At 40.9% G+C, this 23313-nt stretch overlaps 1 protein-coding gene across 8 annotated transcripts in view; it reads left to right on the top strand.

The window, feature by feature from the left end:
- The window catches only part of LEKR1 (leucine, glutamate and lysine rich 1), a 65472-nt gene that overhangs the window by 24949 nt on the left and 17210 nt on the right, over window positions 1-23313 (top strand). For all 8 annotated transcript variants that reach the window (XR_014168255.1, XM_081910998.1, XM_081910999.1 and 5 more), the window contains 5 exons: window positions 445-620; window positions 2416-2601; window positions 11366-11447; window positions 21072-21149; window positions 21624-21827. Coding sequence is in view for 7 of the 8 variants with exons in the window: in XM_081910998.1 (XP_081767124.1) it covers window positions 445-620; window positions 2416-2601; window positions 11366-11447; window positions 21072-21149; window positions 21624-21827 (726 nt within the window). In the remaining variant the exon portion in view is untranslated. The remainder of the gene's footprint in view (window positions 1-444; window positions 621-2415; window positions 2602-11365; window positions 11448-21071; window positions 21150-21623; window positions 21828-23313) is intronic.

Raw genomic sequence — 23313 nt, 5'->3', positions numbered from 1 at the left:
TTTTGACAGACTGATGTCTTTCTGAATCAGAAAATTATCCAAAAATGCAAGATGCCTACAGATTGTTTGGCATTTAAAAAAGTAATCCATGAAAATTTTGTCTGAATATTAGCTGTAATCTTTTGTAGAGCACCCATTTTGTCCAAACAATGATATAATTCTAAAAAATCATGCAAGTTAAATTCAATAGTGCATGTGCTAGGTGTGCCAGGTGCATGAGATAGAGAGGTATTTGGTAAAGATAGTCATAATTGTCATATGAAGCTTAGCTGAAAATGTTGAAACATATTCCAAGTATTGATGAATCCAACTGCAAGGCAGAAAACTCAGTTAGCTTCTTTTATTGATATAAATCAATAATTTTTTTAAATGCTTCTTTTTCAAAGTGCTATTTTGTTTTTAAAAAACTATTTACCAATTAGTTCTTCTTTTCCTTTTTGGCAGAAAAACATTGGAACGACATAAATTCATCCTAGAGAAAGCCTTTGTTCTCCTTCCCTTTATCAAAGGAGAGGTACACAGTGTTAAAGGAGGAATATTTGACTTTCTCAGCCAATGGAGTGCACTCAAAGGAGAGATTTTTTTACACATAAAAAAGATTAATTTAACAGCATTGACAGGTAAATTACCAGATTACAACTTTCCCCAGCATCTGATTCTTGGTCATTTTTACAGACTTTCAATAGTGAATTACACTTCTGATTTATTTTGTCTTCCCAGCACCCTTGTAAATTATATCAGACTAAAAACTAGTTATTGCTGAGGCAGTAAACCTGTGCACTGCCCGTACTACTTTAGATGGTCGGCTGCGATATGATGGGCTCTTTAATTATAATAATGCTACAGAGAAAGCGAGATGTCAGGGAGAAGCCTTGTGCCCCAGCCTCACTGAAATCTGTTTTCCTATGCAAAGGTGCTTTTTAAAGAAAGTTTTTTAGTTATCACTAGGCATTTAGTCTTGTGAGTTGAAATGGGTACAGCCTTAGCAAGGGCTTCGTACTTCAATGAGGTCTCGGCGTCAGAGAGAATGGTTTCCTCGAGCTTCATAGCTGAGCTCTGATTTGGGTCCAGGTCTCTAAAATCAAAACTCAGTCCTCTCCCTTCCCTGCCAGCTTTTGCCCACAAAAATTAGCTGCATGCAGTAGCTTATGACTGTTGACCGTTTTTTATGGGTCACGTTGAAATGACTTGAACAAAATCCAACACAGGGAATTTTCTGCCTCACAGGAAAAACAACTGTCAACCTTCCCCTTAAGTCATAGAGATGAAGGGTCATGGAATCTGAAGTCTCCAAAGGCGCCTCAAGGGGTAGGCAATGGGAGAACTCGCTGTGCTCTCGTTCGCAAAGGGCAAAAGAGGCACATTGGCAGGATGCTGCCTCTGCCACTGCTGTTCTCTCTGTTTCCAGGTGATCTCATGTTTTTCTGCAAGTGTTAAATTCACTGCAGCTTTTCAGAACAGAATAGCAGGACATAGGGATATGAGTGAATTATTTTGACATTGGGCCCCGGTCAGACATCTGACTAGATAATATATGTTATAAGAAAATCCATTTTAATGTTGTTTTGCCCTAGATATATGTGACCCTGATTCTTTTTAATGCACATTTTTTATTTTTGTAATCTGCATGAAATCCCAGCTCCTCCTATTCAGATGTGTTGTTATTTTGGTCAGTTAACTATGGAAGGTTTTGTAAATGTTGAGAGCAGCTGACTTGATACATGTGCTTTTCTTGCTGAATACGACACTGTCTCTGGTTTTTCTGAGTAGCTAGTGCAGAAATGTTCTGACTATCTTACATGAGGCAAATGTAAAAATATGTGCATGCTTTCTCCATTCTTTCTGTAATACGTCATTCTAAAAGTGCTTCTTTTGTTAATGTTGAGTTTGGATGGCAAGAAATTAAGGTTCAGGAACCTGAGAACATTGTGCCCTCTGCATGCAGTGCCATTTTGAAATTCTGTAACTGTTTATGCACTTGGCAATACAGACCACACTTACAATTACCTCTGATTTTTGGTCCTTCAGCCCTGACTTGTCACAATTAATGTATATTCCAGCAGTGACTGGCAATAACTATGCATACTTAGCCAAAGGAAGTCTGGATAAGGAGCAGTACATATGCTTGGTACTTGTCAAATACAGAAGTACTATACAAATTGACAATTAAATTGAAGCTGGGACAAAGGTATCAAAATCATATTTATTTATTTATAATTTATTTTAACAGTGATGGCATCTTCGTTGGTGTAGATACTGAATCTGCAGTACTTAAATAGCCAGCAAAAATTAATTGAAATTCATTCTTCTTTCTTGAATAGTTGTTTCTATACAACAAAGGACAGTCATTTTTCTTGTGATGGTATCTGGAATTTTATTTTTTATTTTTTGATGAGAAATCCAATTACCTTTCAGAAATATCCAGTCTGAACCGAAGCTTGGGTGAATGCCAGAGGGAAAATCTGCTCCTCCAGGAGGAGGTGCAGCATTTAAGGTTGATATCAGATGCAGCTGAGCAGCAAGCTGAGCAACTCCAGGCGACTCTCTTACGAGAGAGTGAATTACAAAACAGATGTCACGAACTACAGAAGAGAACACAAGGTAGGTGTTAATTTTAGAACAAGCAGCTGGCTTCACTGACAAGCAGCATGTTTAAAACTTCTATCCTGCTGTAGTCGGCCATTCTTAGAGGTACATGTGCAAATCTCCATGCGCCATCATTTCACATGTGCTTCCTCTTCTGTTTCTATGGTTTTCACTTCTGCTTTCAAAGTAACCACAGTTCCCCATTATTTTTGAGCTGAAGAGAACTGTGGTTTCTTTAAACGGTGGTATGTTAAGGAGAAAGCCAGGATCAAAATGTACTTTCAGATCCCAGCTAATTTGAAACCACTATTTAAATCAGCTACAGTTCCCCAACTACAGACATAACGAGGAACTGTGGCTACTTTGAAAGAAGAGCAGTGTTCCCAATCTCCTTACAGCCACATGGGGAGAGGGTTGCTCATGAACCAACTGTTCATTAATGTACTGAGAAACCATCATTCCTCATTACATCCTAACTAGCCCATAGAGTGCATTCATACAACCACAGCAATTTCATTCCACTTTGGTTTTTGGGGGGAGAGTACTGTTGCACTCAGATCCTACTTCTGGGCTTCCCATGTGCACTCTGAGAACAGGATGCTGGACCACATGTGCCAGACTCCTCTAATAGCCTTACTAATCTCCAGAAACTTGTTTCTGAGGAAACACAGAGGGCTGGGGAAAGGTGGATTTCTCCCATCTACCACTTCTCCCTTTCAAATCTCTCCACAACATTTTTCTCTGATGTACAGGAAGCCAGAGCAGAACCTGGAGTACAGTGGTACCTCTGGATGTGAACGGGATCCGTTCCGGAGCCCCGTTCGCATCCAAAGCAGAACACAACCCGTGTCTGCATGTGCACGGGTCGCAATTTGCCGCTTCTGCGCATGCGCGTGGCGTCATTTTGAGCGTCTGCGCATGTGCGAGTGGCGAAACCAGGAAATAACGTGTTCCGTTACTTCCAGGTCACTGTGGAGCACAACAAAAAACCCTCAACCTGAAGCAACTTCAACCCGAGTTATGACTGTACCTGATACTACGTGTTTCTGGTGGCTCACACTTTGCACCAACTGAGAAGAGTCTTCTCAGGTTGCCTTACATAATCTTGTGCCATTTACTTTTGCATCTGTGTTTACTTCCAAACATCTTGCCCTGTCACAGAGAGATTTTTGAGATACGTTCAGAGATATATTAAAGCATCTCACAATGCTTTGTACGTACCAGCTTACTCCAGATAACTGGGGGAACTGTCGTTGACCCCTCACAGGACTGCAATTCCCAGCACCCTTAAGAAACTATAGTTTTTAGGATTTCTTGGGGGAAGCCATGTGCTTTAAACATATGGCATGGATGTGACCAAAATTTGAGGAGTCTCTTTTAAGTACCGTGCTACACACCAGCTTTGTGTCTGCATTATATGTCATAAAACTCCTAGCAGCTGATTGCCAAAGACAGGAGGAGGTCGTACTACTTCCATCTTAGGCACTCATCCGTAGGGCTCTTTGTTTGTCAAAGAGGGGAGATGAGGTGGCGGTGATGGAGCAGCCTGCCAGTGGAGAAAAGCACATTCTACTGATGGATTAGATAATATTCTGTATGCATGGATACAGCATGTGGACAGGATACAACTTTTAATAATAAATAAATGCATTAAAATGAGAGCTCAAAAGAGAATTCAGTATTGTGAATCTCTTTTTAATATTCATTTAGAGGCACCCTTTGTTCTAGCTGATCATTTTAGTGCCTTTGGCATCCCTGGTGAAGCTCGAATGGAGCCAGGCACAGAGTTCTTAGGCTCATCCAATGCCTGTCTGTTTTGGCACAATCTGGCACCTCTCCTAATTGTGTCTTGTGGTCTCCTCTCTGAAACTGAAGAAGCATCGTGTTAGTCTCTCGTTCATTTTACAAGTCCAATGCAGGCATTAACAGGTGTTGTTGTTTTTAAAAAAGTCTGCTGCCTTTCTGTTTTGATTCAAAAACTTCATTTCAAAGCCAACGCCATCATTCAGTCTGTGATCCTGACCGGCAACTATTCTAAAAGTGTACAGGTTGTGCTATTCAAAAAGTAGCTTTGCTTCATCAAAATGACAGTGTAATTGCAGAGCACTGCTGCTCTCACAGTATGTGATTTCAAGTCCTGAACAGCGGTAGTTATGGTACGGAATGGCTTTCATTACAGGGCTAGTGGTAATGGTGATACAGCAATGAACAGAGGAATTTGCCATTTTAGCATGGGCTGTTGTTGCAGAAGGAGCCCTTGACATGTAAAGCCAAGGAATCCACTGGATCTGGGGACAATGAAGGAGATGTAAAACACCTGCCTGAGCCTCACAAGATCCTGTGGCAAACACACACACACACACACACACACACACACACACACACACACACACAGCCTATTTATTTTTTTGACATTTGTTTGCTTCCCTACAGCATAACATTCTCTGAGTGGTTTTCAATCTAGAAGTATGTATTTAAATAAAAAATAAGGCATAAACCATAAAATATGCATAAATAACAGCAAGAAACCCAAAACTTTCTGCAAACCCTAGATAAATTACTTAGTAAGCCAGGGTGAACTTAAAAGACCACAAGGATTGCATCAGGCAAACCTACTTTAGGAGGGTGGTTCCATAAGGTGCTCCTTCCAAGACAGCCTTCTGGCTACCCACCTCATAGCATTCAACAGGGAAATTGAAGCTGGGCCTCCAAAGAAGACCTTGAAGTTATTGGGATATTTAAAGGAGAAGGTAGCCTTTCAGATAACCTGGTCCCAAGCTGCCTGGGGCTTCAGAGGTCAAAGCTGCACAATAATTGTACATGAATATGGATGGGGCCCCCGTGCAACTTGCAAAACACAGGCATCAAACTGCTCCGTTCCAGTGGAGAATCCTGCAGTCCTGTTCTGGGCCAATTGCTGCTCCTGAGTTATTTTTAAAGACAGCCCCACGTATAACACATTGCAGTAGTTTAAATTTCTAGTCCCGTTGCTCTTCTCGCCGCATAAGATCAAGATCCTCTTTACTATGTGCTGCAACATCACCCCTGTAAGGGACAGATAGGAAAGCAGGCACAGACTGAGATGCCCCTCCCTCCCCCTTTTCTAATATTCCATTGACATAGCGAACACACTTGGAGAAAGTTTAAGCAGTGGGCTGGGGGAAAAATTGCAAACATCTAATTACTTTGTTTTAATGAAGCTGCAGTTATCTAGAACTAGTTGTTTTATTAAGAGTGATAAATGCATTGAGTAACAGGCAGTGATGGAGCAGTTATAGCTGACAAGTAAAAATAAAAACCACATATTAATAATTGCACATTTTGTTCTCACTGAAGTAGTTTTAAATATTCATATTTTTTTCTCTAATCTGCCTTTCTGTTCTTAGAGGTCAGTATGACCGGAAAATGAGTAAACTAAATTCCTATTTATCCCCAGAAGAGGGTGAATGTTCTCTTATTTTCAATAAACATTTTACATTGTAAACCTCCCTATGTTCTGTGGATAAAGGGTGGTATAGGTATTTAGCAAACAAACAGACAACAACATCATGACTGTCATGAAGGAAAATAAAAATAAAAACTTAATAGGCTGAATTACTATTTTCCCGGGAAATAACTAATCATACCAAAATATATTTTAATCAGTTATGTTTCTGCTTTGCTGTAAATGGGAGCATTTTAAAAGAAATGTCTAACAAAACAATCTATTCCCACTAGGGGAGCCAGAAAGACTAAAAAAAATGTGTGCAGAAAGCCATTATTTGTAATTTAATTTCCCATGTGCTTAATGTTTTAGTGTACTAACCGGACTAGAACTTTTTGCAGAGAACATAACCTAAAAGAGACAGGCATGCAAAATAATTGTCAATTTTCTCTTGCTACTTGTAAAATAAGATCCTCAACACCATGACGTCAACAAGCACAGTAAACATATTTATTGCATTTTTATCCCTCCCTCCCTCCCTCCCTCCCTCCCTTCAAAGAGCTTAGAACAGCAACAGTATTATCAATAACCTGAGGCTGATCCTCATGTAATGCCCCCTACACCCTGACAGGAAACTGTAGTACAGTGGTACCTCGGGTTAAGTACTTAATTTGTTCCGGAGGTCTGTTCTTAACCTGAAACTGTTCTTAACCTGAAGCACCACTTTAACTAATGGGGCCTCCTGCTGCTGTCGCCGCGCCGCCGGAGCACGATTTCTGTTCTCATCCTGAAGCAAAGTTCTTAACCCGAGGTAATATTTCTGGGTTAGCGGAGTCTGTAACCTGAAGCGTATGTAACCTGAAGCATATGTAACCCGAGGTACCACTGTAAATGCTCTTTGTGGCAAGCGGCTGTATGCACAAGCTGTAATGTGCAAAAGCTGCTCACCCCACGAATCAGCCTTATTACCTGGAGGTTTTACATACTTGGTGTAGTATGTGTTTTTAGTAGTGGCTGGCATGAATGTGGAGGCCAATCCTTGACAGGAATGGCCCCCACACATTGCAGCTTCTGCATGCATGCTGTCATCAAATGTAGGCATTTCCAGTGGAAAAAGTGTAAGGCCTATGACAGATTTAGTTGTCAGCCATGCGGCCTTGGTATTCTGTTGCCTTTCTGTGGTATCTTTAAAAACATAACAAATTTTATTATGGCATAACCCTTCATAGATTAGACTGACTCATCAAGTGCTTAACTTTTAGGTTAATTGTAACATTAATCATACAATATACCAATTTTCTTAAGGAACCTCTTGTTTTTTCATGTATTTTGATGAGGCCTGATAATTTGTGTGTGAGAGAATGAGTAAGTGATATGTAAAGCATACTTATTTCTCTTATATTTCATAGAATCGTCAAATTGTAGAGTTGGAAGGGACCACAGGGGTTTTCTAACCCAACTTGGGGCTTGAACTCATGGCCCTGAGATTAAAAGTCTCATGCTCTGCCTACTGAGCTATCCCAGGACAAATTCCTGTTGGGGAAGGGCTGTGGCTTAGCCTTGTGGAGCACATTCTTTGCATACAAAGGCCCCAGTTTCAATTGCCAGCATCTCCAGAAAGGGCAGGGAAAGTCTGCTATCTTAAACCATGGATATCTGCAACCAGTCAATGTCGACCAGGTATGGGGAACCTTTGGCCCTCCACGTGTTCTTGAACAACAGCTCCCGTCCTCCCTGGGTGCTGGTTGTGCTTGCAGGAGCTGATGTGCATTGCAATTCAGCAACATTTGGAGGGTCAAAGGTTTCCTAGTGCAGACAGTACTGAGGTGGATGGACCAATGGTCTGCATAAGGCAGCTTACTCGAGCACATTGATCTCTCCAACTGAATTATCTGTCATGTTGTAGTTTAGTTGTTTAGTCGTGTCCGGCGCTTTGTGACCCCATGGACCATTGAGTTCAATGGCACTTCTCAGTAAGTGTGTTGTTTAGTTGTGTCCGACTCTTCGTGACCCCATGGACCAGAGCACGCCAGGCACTCCTGTCTTCCACTGCCTCCCACAGTTTGGTCAAACTCATGCCAGTAGCTTCAAGAACACTATCCAACCATCTCGCCCTCTGACGTCCCCTTCTCCTTGTGCCCTCCATCTTTCCCAACATCAGGGTCTTTTCCAGGGAGTCTTCTCTTCTCATGAGGTGGCCAAAGTATTGGAGCCTCAGCTTCAGGATCTGTCCTTCCAGTGAGCACTCAGGGCTGATTTCCTTCAGAATGGATAGGTTTGATCTTCTTGCAGTCCATGGGACTCTCAAGAGTCTCCTTCAGCACCATAATTCAAAAGCATCAATTCTTCGGCGATCAGCCTTCTTTATGGTCCAGCTCTCACTTCCATACATCACTACTGCGAAAACCATAGCTTTAACTATATGGACCTTTGTTGGCAAGGTGATGTCTCTGCTTTTTAAGATGCTGTCTTGGTTTGCCATTGCTATATTGAAATAATTATTGAAACATATTTACGTAACAGCTCTTCAGTTGTGTGTACTTTCGTTTTCCTCTCGGTAAATGAGGTTTTACTAAGAAGATGGGTTGGGGGGGTTATGTAAAAGGTTCACCTATTGTTATCTCAACATTTGGCATCATTGTGTGCCATCTTTAATATCTCTGGAATGTTCGAGCTGGAATGAAAGGGTCGCCATGACCGCTTCTGTTATAGCTGTTGACAATACCTTTTTGATATAATCTACAGTTATGTGGGTTGGGTTTTTTTTGTCCTTGTCAGATTTTTCACATGCTTATATCTGAAGGGCAGCATAAAAAACATTGTTCTATGAAAAACATAAGCTAAATATTCTGAATACAAATGAAGCTTTCCAAATTTTTTTGTGACAAGTAAGTAAAGCAATTAGCTAAGAAATGCAGGCCCTCTGTTTTTGAAAGGCCAAGCAATGGACCCCCTACTTTTGATTTTTTTATATATATCTATGATAGTTTTTGTTACATGAGTGGTGCTGCAAACCCCTTGGATGGGTTATTCACACTTCCTGGGGTCCATGGACCACCAATTGGGAACCACTGAACTAAAGAAATAAAATTTAATCTGTCATGTGTCACTAAGTCCAAGGTACCTGTTGTCTTCCTACTGCTCTTATTAATTAAAACATTTATGAGTCACCTTTCCACTCAGAAACTAAGCACTCAAGGCTATATGCAACCAGGTATTTACAGGCTGACATGGCTGCTTTTCTGGAATGTTATGCTCTCGGGTACTTTCCCATTATTGTGGCTGTGTGTGTTTGTATGTGTGTTTGTGTGTCTTTCTCTGGGGTTGCATTTAGTCCAGGCATTTTGAAGCTTTGTTATTGTTGTTCCCTGCCACTGCCAGTCAGTTGGCTTAAATGATTTCACTGAGGGGAAAACAGCAGGCTTGGGAGATGTGCAATCTGAGGTGCTTCAGTATATCCACAGCAGGGTGCAGGAAGCAAGGCAAGTTGGCAGCCACTGTGTGCTAACAAAAGCTGACAGATTAACTCCTGGGGGTGGGGGAAGTGACTGTGAAACTTCTTTATTTTCTCCATCATTTGCAGTGATCATTTGTCCGTATGGCCCACTGTAATTGTTCAAAGCAAATTAATGTTTGGGCAAAGCCATTTGTCCTCTTCTTTTTAACATCATCTTAAGAAGTTCTATCTAAGTTGTCATTCATTTTCCATTCCTTTTTATTTAGATTACACACCTTATGTACATGCAGTACCCGGGTGCTCTGGATATGCTAGACAACGACGACAATAGATTTATCTGTGATGTGCATATGAAGTACATCAGGGTAGAAATAGTTTCAAATTCAAGGGGTGGGACATCTGTGCCAAGATTAAAGCAGCAATTATCATCAAATGCTGTTTGGTTGTGAGGTTATTTATGTGGCACTTAGAGCCTAGGGCTTGTCGATCAGAAGGTTGGTGGTTCAAATCCCGACGACGGGGTGAGCTCCCGTTGTTCGGTTCCAGTTCTTGTCCACGTAGCAGTTTGAAAGCACACCAGGGTGCAAGTAGCTAAATAGGTATCGCTCCAGCGGGAAGGTAAATGGTGTTTCCATGCGCTGCTCTTGTTCGCCAGAAGTGGCTTAGTCATGCTAGCCACATGACCCGGAAGCAGACAAACACCGGCTCCCTCAGCCTATAGAGCAAGATGAGCGCTGCAACCCCAGAGTTATCTGTGACTGGACCTAACTGTCAGGGGGTACCTTTACCTTTTTAGCTTTAGTAAATGACTATCCCTTCTTGCTGCCCATTTCTAGCTTCATTGTACATAGGTGGCCTAGCAGTCCCTGGCAAGATGTTTCCACAGCTGCGGTCTGTGATCTGCCACTTTGCGCATTACCCTGGCCCCATGGATGCTGATGAAGGAGTGACTCCTACATCTGCAAAAATCTCACCAACTGTAAAGTGTGAATTTGCCCTCTCTGAGTTAATAGTATCATCACTTGTCTATACCAGCTGCCTAAAATATCAATTGTTTGAATTTTTAGAAATGTTCCCTAGGCTAATGATAGTGTATAAGAATTTATAGCACTTTAAGGATAGGACAGCACAAAAATAATTTTTTAAGAATATCCTTCCTGAAATTGGATTTATTGGACTTTTGTATAAACCGGTGGCTTTTATTTCCAGAATGATTTGTTAGTGTACAGGTTATTACAATATTATGTGCAAGTTTAAAATCAGTCCAGAATAGACAGTAAGAAAACAAAATAAACATACTAATTACTTCCTATCAGTAATGCAAAATCTGTTGAAAGACCAATTCCTATCAGTGCCTATCAGTTTCAGAAGTTGACGCTGCTTGACTTCTTTTTACAAAAAGCTTATATACAGCATGTTTATTATACACTTCTGGTTTTGTAGAAAGGTGCCTTGTTCTTGTATCACTTTAAGTCACAGATGAAGTAAGGTGAATGCACAGCATGCTGGTGTATGATGCTGAAATCATGGGTGCTTGGTTCTTCCATCATTCCTGCTGCTCCTGAACTGCTGGGAGCTAAGCTCTGATATGGCTGAAGCTGAACATTTGAAGATTCTGGACATATAAAAGAAAGTTATTCATGCAACACACAATTAAACTATTGCACTAGCTCCCACAGGAGAGAGTGATGGCCACCAACTTGGATGGTATGGCTACTAGCTTCAATGGCCATGTTCCACTTCCTTTAACTGCGGTTTAAAGTGACATGCAAATGAGAGCATTAAAAAAGACTACCTGCTGTAATGTGCGCAGCCTACTATGGGCTTTCGTGGAAGAATGCAGGATGGAATAATAATGTTAAATGATGATAATATATATTAACAATTTTTTATTTCAGATTTAACAAATCAAATAGAGACAATTGAGCACGAGTTCCAGAAAGCAGCTGCCGAAATCAGCCATTATAAAGAACTATTCGTGTAAGACACTTAATTTTATTCATATCAGGTATAAATTTTATTCATAACAGGTATCGTTTTTTCTGCCTGATTCCCCTGTAATTATGTGCTAAAATGTAAGAGATAATGAATACTAGGTTAGTTTACTGAAGTCTGCTAAGGACTGAGAGTAGTGTTGATTTTTATTTTCAAGATATATAAGACATGGAACATATTGTTGCATGCAGCCTCAATCTGCTTTCACACCACCCCAGTCTCTGAGCACTTACCTAGGGTTCATGTTTCCTTTCAGAATGAGGCTGCGGTGTCTTTAAGATACAGGGTTTATTTACACATCTATACAACCTGAGCCTACAATGGAGGGGTTCGCAGCATTAGCACCTCATTGAGGGTCTTGTTTCTCCCATAGTCACAGCTTTGGATTCAGACAGACACCATTGCTCTCTCTCTCCCTGCCCCCAGCTTGCTGCTTTCCTTCTCAGTGACATCACTCCTAACACTAACTTCTCTAACCTAAGCTATGGCTTTATCTCTTAATAGCCCATCACCTCAGGCAAACTAGCTTAGTTTAATTAACTTTTAACACTTACTGATTCCAGGGGATTAGAAGTGTCAAGCACACAGTTTAGCACAGTTTAGCCTTAATTAAATCTTAACATCTACTGGACCCAGGAATTTAGGGGAGTCTGGGACCCACAAACTCACAACACTATTTTATTATCCTTGTGGTGCCTTATTACGTTGTATGTTGTTGTCCTCTTCTGATCCCATGAAGCAACCTATAGACGTCTTAGTGAGCAGCTTGTTCCAAGGAGAGCTGGAAATGAAATGAACCCTTTTGATCTCCTATGTTTCCTCTTATTTTGGAGAGCAATAGTCTTTTAAAGAGACAGACACTTCTCTTATTGTGCTCCTGGATTTTCCACTTGGTGTACTCCCTGCGCCATTGTACTGTAGGAGTGGGGGACACTCAGTTCCTCAGGCCTGGAAAAAAGTCAACCATTGTATCATTTTACTGTTGTTAGCCGCTCTGAGCCCGGCTTTGGCTGGGGAGGGCGGGATATAAATTATTATTATTATTATTATTATTATTATTATTATTATTATTATTATTATTTTCCCGGCTATGGTCCTATGGGTCTTGGTGCTACCTGCCAGTCTTGGTTTCAGTGGGCTCCTGAACACCAGCATCATGCTTAGAGCCAGAAACCCAGTCCTCTTCCTCTGCTGGTGACCCTGTAACTTCCAACTCAATATCCTTGCCACTGCTAGATTTGGGGATCAAGAGAGTTAATGAGGTTACACGCATAGTGTATTTTTGAATGAATAGAGAAGTTAGAAAAACAATTCAGGAGATATTGGGAATCTTTTTCACTGCAAGGAAATTGAACATAGCAGCCCTGCTGGATCAAACCAAAGGTCCACTGCCTCCAAACATGGAACTCCATAGTAGTTATCATGATCAATAGCCATTGGTTGGCCACTTTAAGGCTCCTGACTGCAGTGGCAGCTACGTCTTTCCCTGCCCCACACCTGAAAGCACATATTATGTCATGTGTGGGCCAGGCTGACGTGATTTGTGGGAAGTAACCAGTATGGACAAAAGCCCATTTTTGTTTCAGATTTTGAGTACATGGCATCTAGCACTGCAGTGATAAGGAACAGTGGCACACAACCCTCTCACTCCTCCAATGTACAATTTCCAGCAGCAAGGTGGTGGTGGTGGTGGAACCCATTTGTACAATGTGAATGCAAGAGCCACAAAGAAAACAGGAAATCCTGCCAAGTCAGAGTGTAGAGCTCATAAAAAGAACAAGCGAGGCTGAGATCTAAGTGAAAAACACCTGCACACACCCAAAGTCAAGGCAGATGCTTATATAAGAGATGCAGAAAAGCCTGCCGCAAAATATGGGCGGAGAATGCACTGCGAGCAAGTGGGCTGCTTGGCTTGTTCAGACCGCAACACAGTCTGTAGGAAGAAGCCCAAACTCTTGCCCTACAGGAGGGAGGCCTGCCACTGAGCATGTGGAAATGATATAGCCGGTATAAACAGACTTTAGTGGAAGAAGCATTGTTGGCGAGAATGGTGAAAAGTTCATTACCCATAATAGCCAGTTCCGGTTAAATGATACCTCAACAAGTAGAAAATCCATTGGAACCATGATAAGAATCATCTTAGGGGGTCAGACCAAATGGTCCACCTAGCCTAGTATCCTGTCTACAACCTCCATTGGTTCTAATAAATCCAAGGGAAGAGGTTGGTTGTGGTCTATCACGCTCCCAGGGGAGCTTTCCAGCTCCCTGCAACCCCTGTTTGTGAAGGCCAGAGAACCCTTCTTGTCCACAAGAAGGACAAATTGTCAGGTCTCTTTTCACATCTCTAGATGGGCTATGCCCACAAGCACAGGTCTTATAAGAGCTACCTGTACCGAGTCAGACCATTGGTCTTTGCTTCATCTTATCAACACTATTGACACTGACTAGTCATAGCTCTTTAAGGTTTCAGAAAGGAGACTTTTCCAGCCCATCCAGGAAATATCTAGGGTTGAAATTTGGACCTTTTGCATGGAAAGCATAGCAAGTGCCCTCCCACTATCATATAGTTCCCGACATTCATTAGATACAGTCATGATTAGTAATATTTGCTCTTAATACTTTTTTCCTTGCTATATAAAAAGTGGACTTTTAACCATAACAAATTCAGGAATGAAATTCCTTTTTATATTTGTGGTGCATTTTACATTCAGAGGTAGTGTACATGCATTGTTATTTCAAAAGACAGCAATCAGCATTCTTTTCAACAGGCTTTCCTTCCTTGAAATATATATATGGTTTCTTTATGACATGTACGTTCTTGCATTCACATTTGGGGGGGGGGGAGTGGAAAATCAAATCTACAAATACCCTGTTGCTAAGCGTTCCAAATATTTTAACAGTAATTGAAATGAAAAACACAGTGATTGCATATTCATAAATATACCATAATGAGTTTCCATAATGAGTCTGGGTCTAATTTAGCGAAGTAGTATATTCTATTTCAGTTTAAGTATAAATATAAAGATTAACTAGAGTTATTAATAGGTGAAGTAATGTTATAATGATGAGAAATTTCTCCAAGTTTCCAGCTTTAGTGGGGTTTGAATTGTTATGCTGCTTGCCTGTTTTCATTCCTGACTTACTGAAAAACCAGCACTACAAATTCAGTGTTTGGTGGTTGCTACAGTAAATGATCACATACTAGGTTTAAATTACATTGAGAACATACACTGCCCACATTTAAAGTGTCAGGCAGCACATCACTCATTTGTAATACATGCCTGCCAACTTTCCCCCCAATCTGAAGGCTTTCCCCCCAGTCTGAAGTCCCAATCTTCCCTGTTGTTTCACCTATAATTACCATAAGAAAAGACAAGAAAATTAAGGATAGATTAATATATTTCTAAATATGTTATGCGTGCTTGGTACAGGAACTCTAATTTATATTTCAGAACTGAGCACTGAAATAACATTCTGGCTGACCTTAACCAGCAGACTAGCAGTGCATCTGTTTCTGTGTGCCTGCCTTCTTTTGTGGTGCTCTCATAGTCTTCTCTACTCCTGCATCAAATATTGGTGGTGTTGAGTCTGGCATCATATGACACATTTAGCCTATTCAGCCAGAGACCAGGAGCAGGCCTTGAGCATGGTTTCTCCCTTGCTCCCTACTTCCCTCTAGTTTCCTCCAGGTGAGAGGGAAGTGTTGTGCTCCAATAGATGCAGCCTTGCATGATGCACTCACCAGCTTTCTCCTGCTCTGAGAAGAGCTGAGGAGGAAGCGTGCAGTGTGAGCTGGTGGCAGCTGGTGATATGTGAGGCAAAGTGGGAAAATGAGCTTCTGAGTGGTACCAAAGGGAAGGCAGCCCCGCAGTCTTGTGGTGGTGATTGTGTGACATTTGTAGAAGCAAAGATGATTCAGTCAGAACTAGCCATCAGACAGCTTCAGTGACTGACCAGCAGTGCTCAGTGTGGGCTGCTGACACCATGAACCATCTCCCACAGCAGGAGTGAGCCTGTTGAGCTGGGCTTTAGGACTCACCCAGCGGCTGGTGATGCAGACCGGAAAATGGTACTTGGCTGCTGGTGGTGTAAGTTCAAGATCCCCTCCCCACCCCTGTCTAACCCTAGGCAGATTCTCAGGAGACGACGAATGAATGAGTAGGCTCATAGATTTCTTTAAAAACAACAACAACAAACCAGTCCATTTTAAACCCACATAGACATTTTAAACAACAATATCATATTTTTTCTCAATAGGAAAAGGCCTTTCACAGTTCAACCCAAAAACCACAGTAAATATTTTAAACAGTTAATTTTCTAATCTGAATAAAGAAGTGCATGTCCAACCAGCCCTGGCAAAACAGTTGTTCTGTCAGACCAAGTGATGGTTAACAAAGAGATAACTAAGCAATGTGTCTATGCTCTGTGTGCACAGAATCTGGAACATGTTGGAGGGACTTTCTCTGTCTAGTAGACGTCAGTTATTATCACTCTTCAGCAGACATTTCCAGCAAGAATGATCACCCAGGGGCCTGGCTCCATTTGGGCGGCATACTTGCCGAGTACAATAAGAAATATCCCTTTTCCTCCTCCTTCATTTTCCAAAGCTCATCTTCCATACATGCCTTTTGATTTCCATCTGCAAGATAGAACAGAAAGTTTCATTTTACAGAACTCCCATAGAAGAGAGCAAAAACTGGAAGAGATTGTAATTTGAAATTGCAGCTCAATCATGGGGTGAGAATGCCCAGTTCCCTTTGTTACTTCATCAGCGGCGCTGCAGAAACACTTTTCCTCTGAAGTGTTGTGTAGTTATTCAGTAAATAGCCATTTAAGCAAGCCATTCATGTAAAGACATGGTGGATCGCACTGATAGCGGCTCTGTAACAAGAACAACCTGGCCAGGATTAAACAAAGCAAGGAAGGAAGTGGGTTGGTGCCAGCAGGGGGTCACTATCTTGACGCATGGCCTGGGGGTGGGGGCTACAAAATGCCCCTGAGGCTACAGGAACAATTGGAGGGTAAGGGAATTGGGAGGTCTGGTGATCTTGTCAGCAGAAGAGCCAAGCACATTTCTCCTGTCTGCTCAAATAAATCCCACTGAACCTGGATCACTAGGGCAAACAGGAGATCAAGGAAACGTCTGGTGAGAAGATAAATCCTTGGAGTTTCTATGTAGGCAGGGACTCAGGTGCCTAGAGATGGATGCAACTTCTGAGACTGTGGGGATGGGGCAGGCCTCCTAAATCTTTCACACTAGAACCCTTGGCATATTGATTAAACTTTACCACATAAATGCTTTGTTTCTTTACTTGCTTTTCATATACTTCCAGTTGATGTACCTAGCAGAGGCCCTTTTCATCTATGGTAAGGTGTGTGAATAGCGAGGAAGGGCTTTCATTTACCTAATGTGGACGGTTGAAAGCTGTTCAACAGTGGCACAGTCTCCCTTGGGAGGTTGTGGACTTTCCTTCCTTGAAGGTTGCTAAGCAGACCTTGGATCTGTCATGGGGTGCTTTAGCTGAGATTCCTGCATTGCAAGGGGTTGAGTTCTTAGTGCAGAAAGTCTTTCCTATTCTACTTAATTCAAGAGGGTTCTGGAAGCTTCTCCGTGTGAAAGAAACAAGCAGAAGGTTCGTGATGTTTGGGTTATTCCTTCAGAGAAGCTGAGTACAGCTGGCTTAAACTGTTTCTGTTATCTCTGTCAGGGTCATGCTGGCAATAATAGTAAGGCCAGAAGGAGCCTGGGTTTCACTCTTTTCTATCTCTCTTTCCAAGTGGTGTGGTGTTTTTTATATAGTATGCTTAATATTAAGGTTTAGTCTTATTATAAGTTATTGTAAGTGTTAAGTCTGCTGCAACTGGATTTCTTATGAACAGTGCCAATCCTGAATGTATTGGATTTGTGACCGTTATGCTCATTTGCCTTCAGTAGCAGTCAAGTTCTGCTGGATGAAATATTAATTGCCTCTGGTCTATTTTGGAGGAATCCTGCAACATGTTTAAGTTTTTACTCTGCTAACTATACGTTGAGGTTCTGCTCTGGATCAATATTGAGTAGGATACATTACAGAACCAGATGACCCTTTGGGTTCTCTTCCAACTTGAATTCTATGATCCTAGGATCCTACGTACTTTGTGCCCCTTTTCCTACTTTCCTCACTGATTTCATGCACAAGGATGATCAGTAATATAACTCTGCAGGTTCATCCAGAAAAAGTGCTATCCAAACACACACACACACACACACACACACACACACAGAGAGAGAGAGAGAGAGAGAGAGAGAGAGAGAGATTTTGAAGAGGTGCCCCCCCACAAAATCTATATTCTCAACTGCCCACCTGTACATATATATCACAAATGGCAACTTCAGTGACATCTGAAGCAACCAGGTTGCTTGGAAGAATGGCAGCTTGCCCATGGCTAACAGCAGCAAGGTTCCTGAAATATTTATTCTACAAAAACAAGTCTCCCCCCCCCCCTCTCTCTGTGTGTGTGTGTCTTGTAGCAGCAGCAGCAGCAGCAGCAGCAGCAGCAGCAGCAGCAGCAGTAGCACTGAGTTCACCGTTTTGACCTTATTCCAAAGTTTATCATGCATTATACTTCCTCCTTTTAGTTTTGGTAATCAGAATTAGGTGCTTTTAGTATATAATTAGCAGCATTCAGACTAAATTAGCATCTGTGGTGTCTATGTCCTGGATTTACAGCTATAATCTTTGAATATTTGAATCATGTTGCCAAAGAATATCTATACATTTCAAAGGAATGCCTACTGGCAACATTAACACATAATGATATTAAGTCAAGACATCATTTTTCCATGCCACATGTAATGGCTGTAGAACTTTCTTTTGAACTGAATGCTTGAATTCAGCAATTACATAAATCATTGTGACAGCCTGTTCTGGAAATCATTGACTTGACAAATTTCAAAAGAAATTCTTTAGACTTAAAGGTCTTCTGACATTCTTCAGCAAATGTGTTTACTTTCATGTAGCAGTTATTTGACAATAATTAGGTATATGAATCATTGGACAGTTGGCTAATTATTTTTTTACTTCTGAAAGTAGAATAAAAGGAATGAATGAAAAGGCGTTCAAAATTCTGTCTTCATTTTTTAAAAAAGAAACACAAAGTTACAGAATATATGTAATTATGTTCACTACATCAGCACCAAAGTAATTAATTTGACAACCAGTATCTTACATACAGCAATAAATTGCAACTACAATAAGCTGATATCTTCATTAGAGTCCAGTAGGTGAGAGTGACTGCTTAACTCTTTTTTCTCATACTGTTAACTATTCAAAATTGAGAAGAAAGCAACAGAGTGCTGTTGCATGTATCATCTCAAACAAGAGTCAGGTGCTACAAATGTGATAGTAAGGTTCTACCTGATTCTTGTCTGAGTTGCTCTCAGTGCTGAGCCAAGTTTTTGAAAAGTATTGCTATACCATTCAGAGATCAGTTCCTGCCTTTATCTGTCCCGACCCAGTTCATGTTGCTGCCTGAAGCAGGTCGTCTTTACCCTGTTGCCAAGTAGCAGGGTTGGCCCTGACCATTCGTAGACTACCATCCCCATTTGCTTCTTGGCTGAGCTTCCAGTTTGCCTCCAGATCCTGAGTTCTGACAGTACTGTGGGAGAACAGTGGGAGACTGGAAAGGTTTGAAGTCATAGCAAGTGTTTGAGGTTGGAAGAGTACGTCTTTATACTCCGAAGGCCCTACCTTAATCTGTAGAAGCCACACTTCTGGTACTGTTGTGCCTTACTTTCAACCTATATTTTGACAAAGCAGGATGAGGAAACGGTCAGTGAATGTGTTTGCACTATTTATCACAAATAGTAGATAAGGAAAAAAAAGTTGAACTTTGGCATGGATGTGGAAAGGAAAAGGAAAAGTACAAAAACAAAAAATGTGGAAATAGAAATTTTAAACAAAACCTGTCTAATGCAGAGACTTCAATTGACTAATTATTATTATTATTATTATTATTATTATTATTATTATTATTATTATTATTATTATTATACCCCCGCCACTCTGGGTGGCTCACAGTATATATCAGAACATACTAAAACATCAAGCATTCAAAACTTCCCAATAATGTATTCACAGCATGTTGTTGTTATTGTTGTTGTTGATATTTATTTTTATACCCCGCCCATCTGGCTGGGTTATGAGTATGAAAGAAAAACTCAGCACAACACACGAGAGGTTCTAAATATTCTTCCTTGGAGTTCTATGAGTACCTGGAATGCCAGACATGTTTCAGTTTGGTCAGCCTTAGTCAGTGGCGTGTACAGTGGTTCCTTATGCATGAGCTGAGCTGTTTCCAAATATTGGTTATAGCAATACACAGCAGGTATTTGCCTTGTCCAAGTTATGCATTTCCTACTGGGCTTATGTTTGAAAGTGATGTAATGCTCCTGCAATATGCCTGGATTTTTAGTTAATGAGACATTTGTTAAGTACAAAATCTAAACAATAAATTAGTCAAAGTACAAGCCCCACATCTTTATACAAATGCAGAGTTTTCCAATGCCACGATGTGACTGCTCTCTCTTTCTGGATGAATGGATTAATCCTTGAGTCCTCATTCTGCCTTACCTGTCAGAAACGATGCCAGGTCTGTTATAGTTTTTTGTGACATCAAGTCACAAAAGTCAAGTATTAGTTATTCTGAGCCATCCTGATCTAAATCATTCCAGGCAAAGAAGAGCTCTATGCAGATCCTTCACCCCACTCCCTAGCCTACCCATATATTTTAAGGAAAGACAACACTTGTGAGCAAAACAATCCAAAGGGACATGTCTTTTAAAACCTGGAAAAACTGCTGGAATTATAGGGAATGGACACTGTGGCATTGTACTACTGCATCATAAAGAATTTGTTATCAAGAATTTAATAATAATAATAATAATTAATACATTATTATTTATACCCCACCCATCTTTACCCACTTTCTGCTTGCCCTTTATTTCAGGTTCTTATTTCCTCATCCTTTTTTCAGCTCCTACTAAGTGACATAGTACACTTCCTTTGTATGCTCATCTAACCTTTAGCCAAAAGGGTATGTATCAGAAACAGGCCACAGCCACGCAAAAAACATCAACTCCTATGATAAGTACCTCTCCTGACTCTGTCCTAATACTTTTTCTGAATTTTTGGATATGGAAGAGTATTGCTCGCAATTTGGAGCATCAGCAAGGAAATGTAGTCACCGCTTAAACAGAAGGGATGTGTACATGTGTTTACAATGGCCTTCAAAGTCATTCTTGTTGCAGATTTTTTAAAAAAACAGTTTTAATAATCCCCCATCTAAAGCTACATAGTCAGCATAAGTATATACTGAAACAAAATGCAGTTGCGGTTTGTTTTCAGAACACGAGAAGAGCTCGCCCGACTCAGACAGAAAACCTACTTGGTCCAGCATTTTTCCCCCACAAGCAGGGCAAAGGTGCAAAAACACTCTCCTGTTTCTATTTTGCCAAAAGGTAAAATAAAACATCTTGAGAGCATTAACAAATAAAGGCTACTGTATGAGAAGGATTCTGTTGATTTTTAAAATGCAAGTAGATTTATAATACTACATTTTATTTTCTAGAAAGAAGTCAAAAGAAGTTGAAGACTATCAAAGTGAACTCCAGAAACTGACATCTGAAATTGGAGCATCCACATCTCAGTATGAGTCAGAATTTATTACAACTGTATGCAGATGCTGCTCTGAAATGTGGAAAATCAAATTATTCTATTCACATGACGGTTTTACCGACATTTTTCATTTATCTTAGTTTTTCTCCTCTTTTGCTTTGTGCTGATTTTCTGTTTTTTATTCTCATATCTCTTCTACTTCCCCAACCCTTTTATGATAACTCCTTTTCCCCTCATCAATTTCTGTAAAATGTTTACATTTTTAAGGCACAGAATTATTAATAACAAATGATGACAATAGTAATGTATCACGCTCTCTTTCTTGTGCTGTTTTATATATTTCATCAGTACACAGTCTGTTCACACTGACTTAACTACACTGGTATAATGCAGAAGAGTTATTTGCATAGTGTTCGCATTTACTGTAAGGGCCATGTCAGAATACATTTTATATATGCTTACCGACTGCTTCGGTTATGACATGCGGTCTTTTTTTTGAGTTTAGGTTTGCTAATACCCTGAAAGAGCGAGAAGAGTCTTTGCTTGCCTGTCAACAAGCATCTGGACGTTTACAGGAAGAAGTGATTGAGAAAGAGAGGAAAGAAGAAGAGCTAAAAAAACGCACCGACCATTTGGAGAGCGAACTGGAAACGATTAAGAGCCTTCTCAAGCAGCGAGAGGAAGAAGTGGTAATGCTTAGGCAAGAAAGGTAATCAGAAATGACTTGCCATGCATAGCGTTACAGGACAGGATGTTCTGCCTAGATTTTCTTTCTGAGAATATCGTCGAACTGAAAGTCCCCTACAAGTTGACTCTTCACAGTCCTCCACACCCAAAATAAATCATTACAGAGCACAGCATATTAACTGTGCACGGAACTAATAATATTTTAAATAATAAGGGGGGGAAAATATTTTTAGGACAAGCCTATTCCCATTGAACGCAGTAAGGCTTAATCTCTAGTGGGTGTGTTTAGGATTTCAGCCTTAACTGCATAGGATTAGAACAGAAATGCTGACCCCAATCTAAAAGAAATTAATCATGTTTAAATCCCACTTAAGTCATCAAGAGAACTTTGTGACAAACCCCATCTGCATGATGTGAACTGCCCTGAGATTTACCAATGAAGGGCGACATACACATTTACTATAAAGAAATTAATTGGTTTCCTGTGGTAAATCATGACTGATTTCCTCTGGATTGGGTGCAGTCGATATAGTACTTAAAATGTCTCAGATGCTCCACATACTACGACCACCACTTAGCAGCAATCTGTGTGGAGGGAGAATTCACATCTTTACAAGCGTCCTCAGAGATAGCTCAATTGGTAGCGCATGAGACTTAATCTCAGGACCGTGGGTTCAAGCCCTGCATTGGCCGAAAGTTTCCTGCATCGCAGGAGGTTGGACTAGATGATCCTTGTGGTCCCTTCCACCTCTACAATTTTATTAGTCTATTGTTCTACAAGTGGATGTTTCTTGGAAGGCCTGCACTGCCCCCTGCCTTCCACCAGCATCTGAAATTAAGGATGTGGGGCCCCAACCACCTCATTTGCTAGCTGCTCAGCAGCAGTGGCTATTTCCTGCCCTCCACAACCACCCTCCATGATCACTGCTGACATCTCTGGGAGATGATTCAGTAATATTGTCCACTTGTTGCTGATGGGGACCTAGTAGCTTCTCTCAAGCAACCTAGTGAGTTCAAGGCTAACTTGATGTTTGAATGATGCAGTAGTTCACATCAGACACAGGCATCACATCAGATCAGTTCTCAGCTACGACATATCTGTTTCAGTGATGATATTCACGTATAACAATTATGTTCTTCTCTCTCTCTCTCTATATATATATATTTAAAAGCTTGTAAAATCGTTCCCTGCCTGTTTCTCTAAGCATGCTATCCTATGAGCGATCTTTCTGGTGCTTCTTCAAATAATGGTATCTTCAAATAATGCTTGCAATGAAATGACACAAGAACATAAGGAGAGCCCTGCTAGATCAAACCAAAGAACCCACCTAGTTTAGCATCCTCTTCTCACACTGGCCAATGAGATGCCTATGGGAAGTTTGAAGTGAATCATGAGGGCAAGAGCACTTTCTCCACTTGAGATTCCCAGCAAGTGATGAAGAACTTAACCACCAAGAGCTGTAGTCAATGCCAGTCCTACTCAGAGCAGACCCTTTGAAATGAATGAG

Source organism: Podarcis melisellensis (assembly GCF_964234715.1).
Source record: "Podarcis melisellensis genome assembly, chromosome: 5".
Classification (NCBI taxonomy): Eukaryota; Metazoa; Chordata; class Lepidosauria; order Squamata; family Lacertidae; genus Podarcis; species Podarcis melisellensis.
The sequence above is the reverse complement of the archived record's forward strand: the minus strand, read 5'-3'. Positions and strand labels throughout refer to the sequence as shown.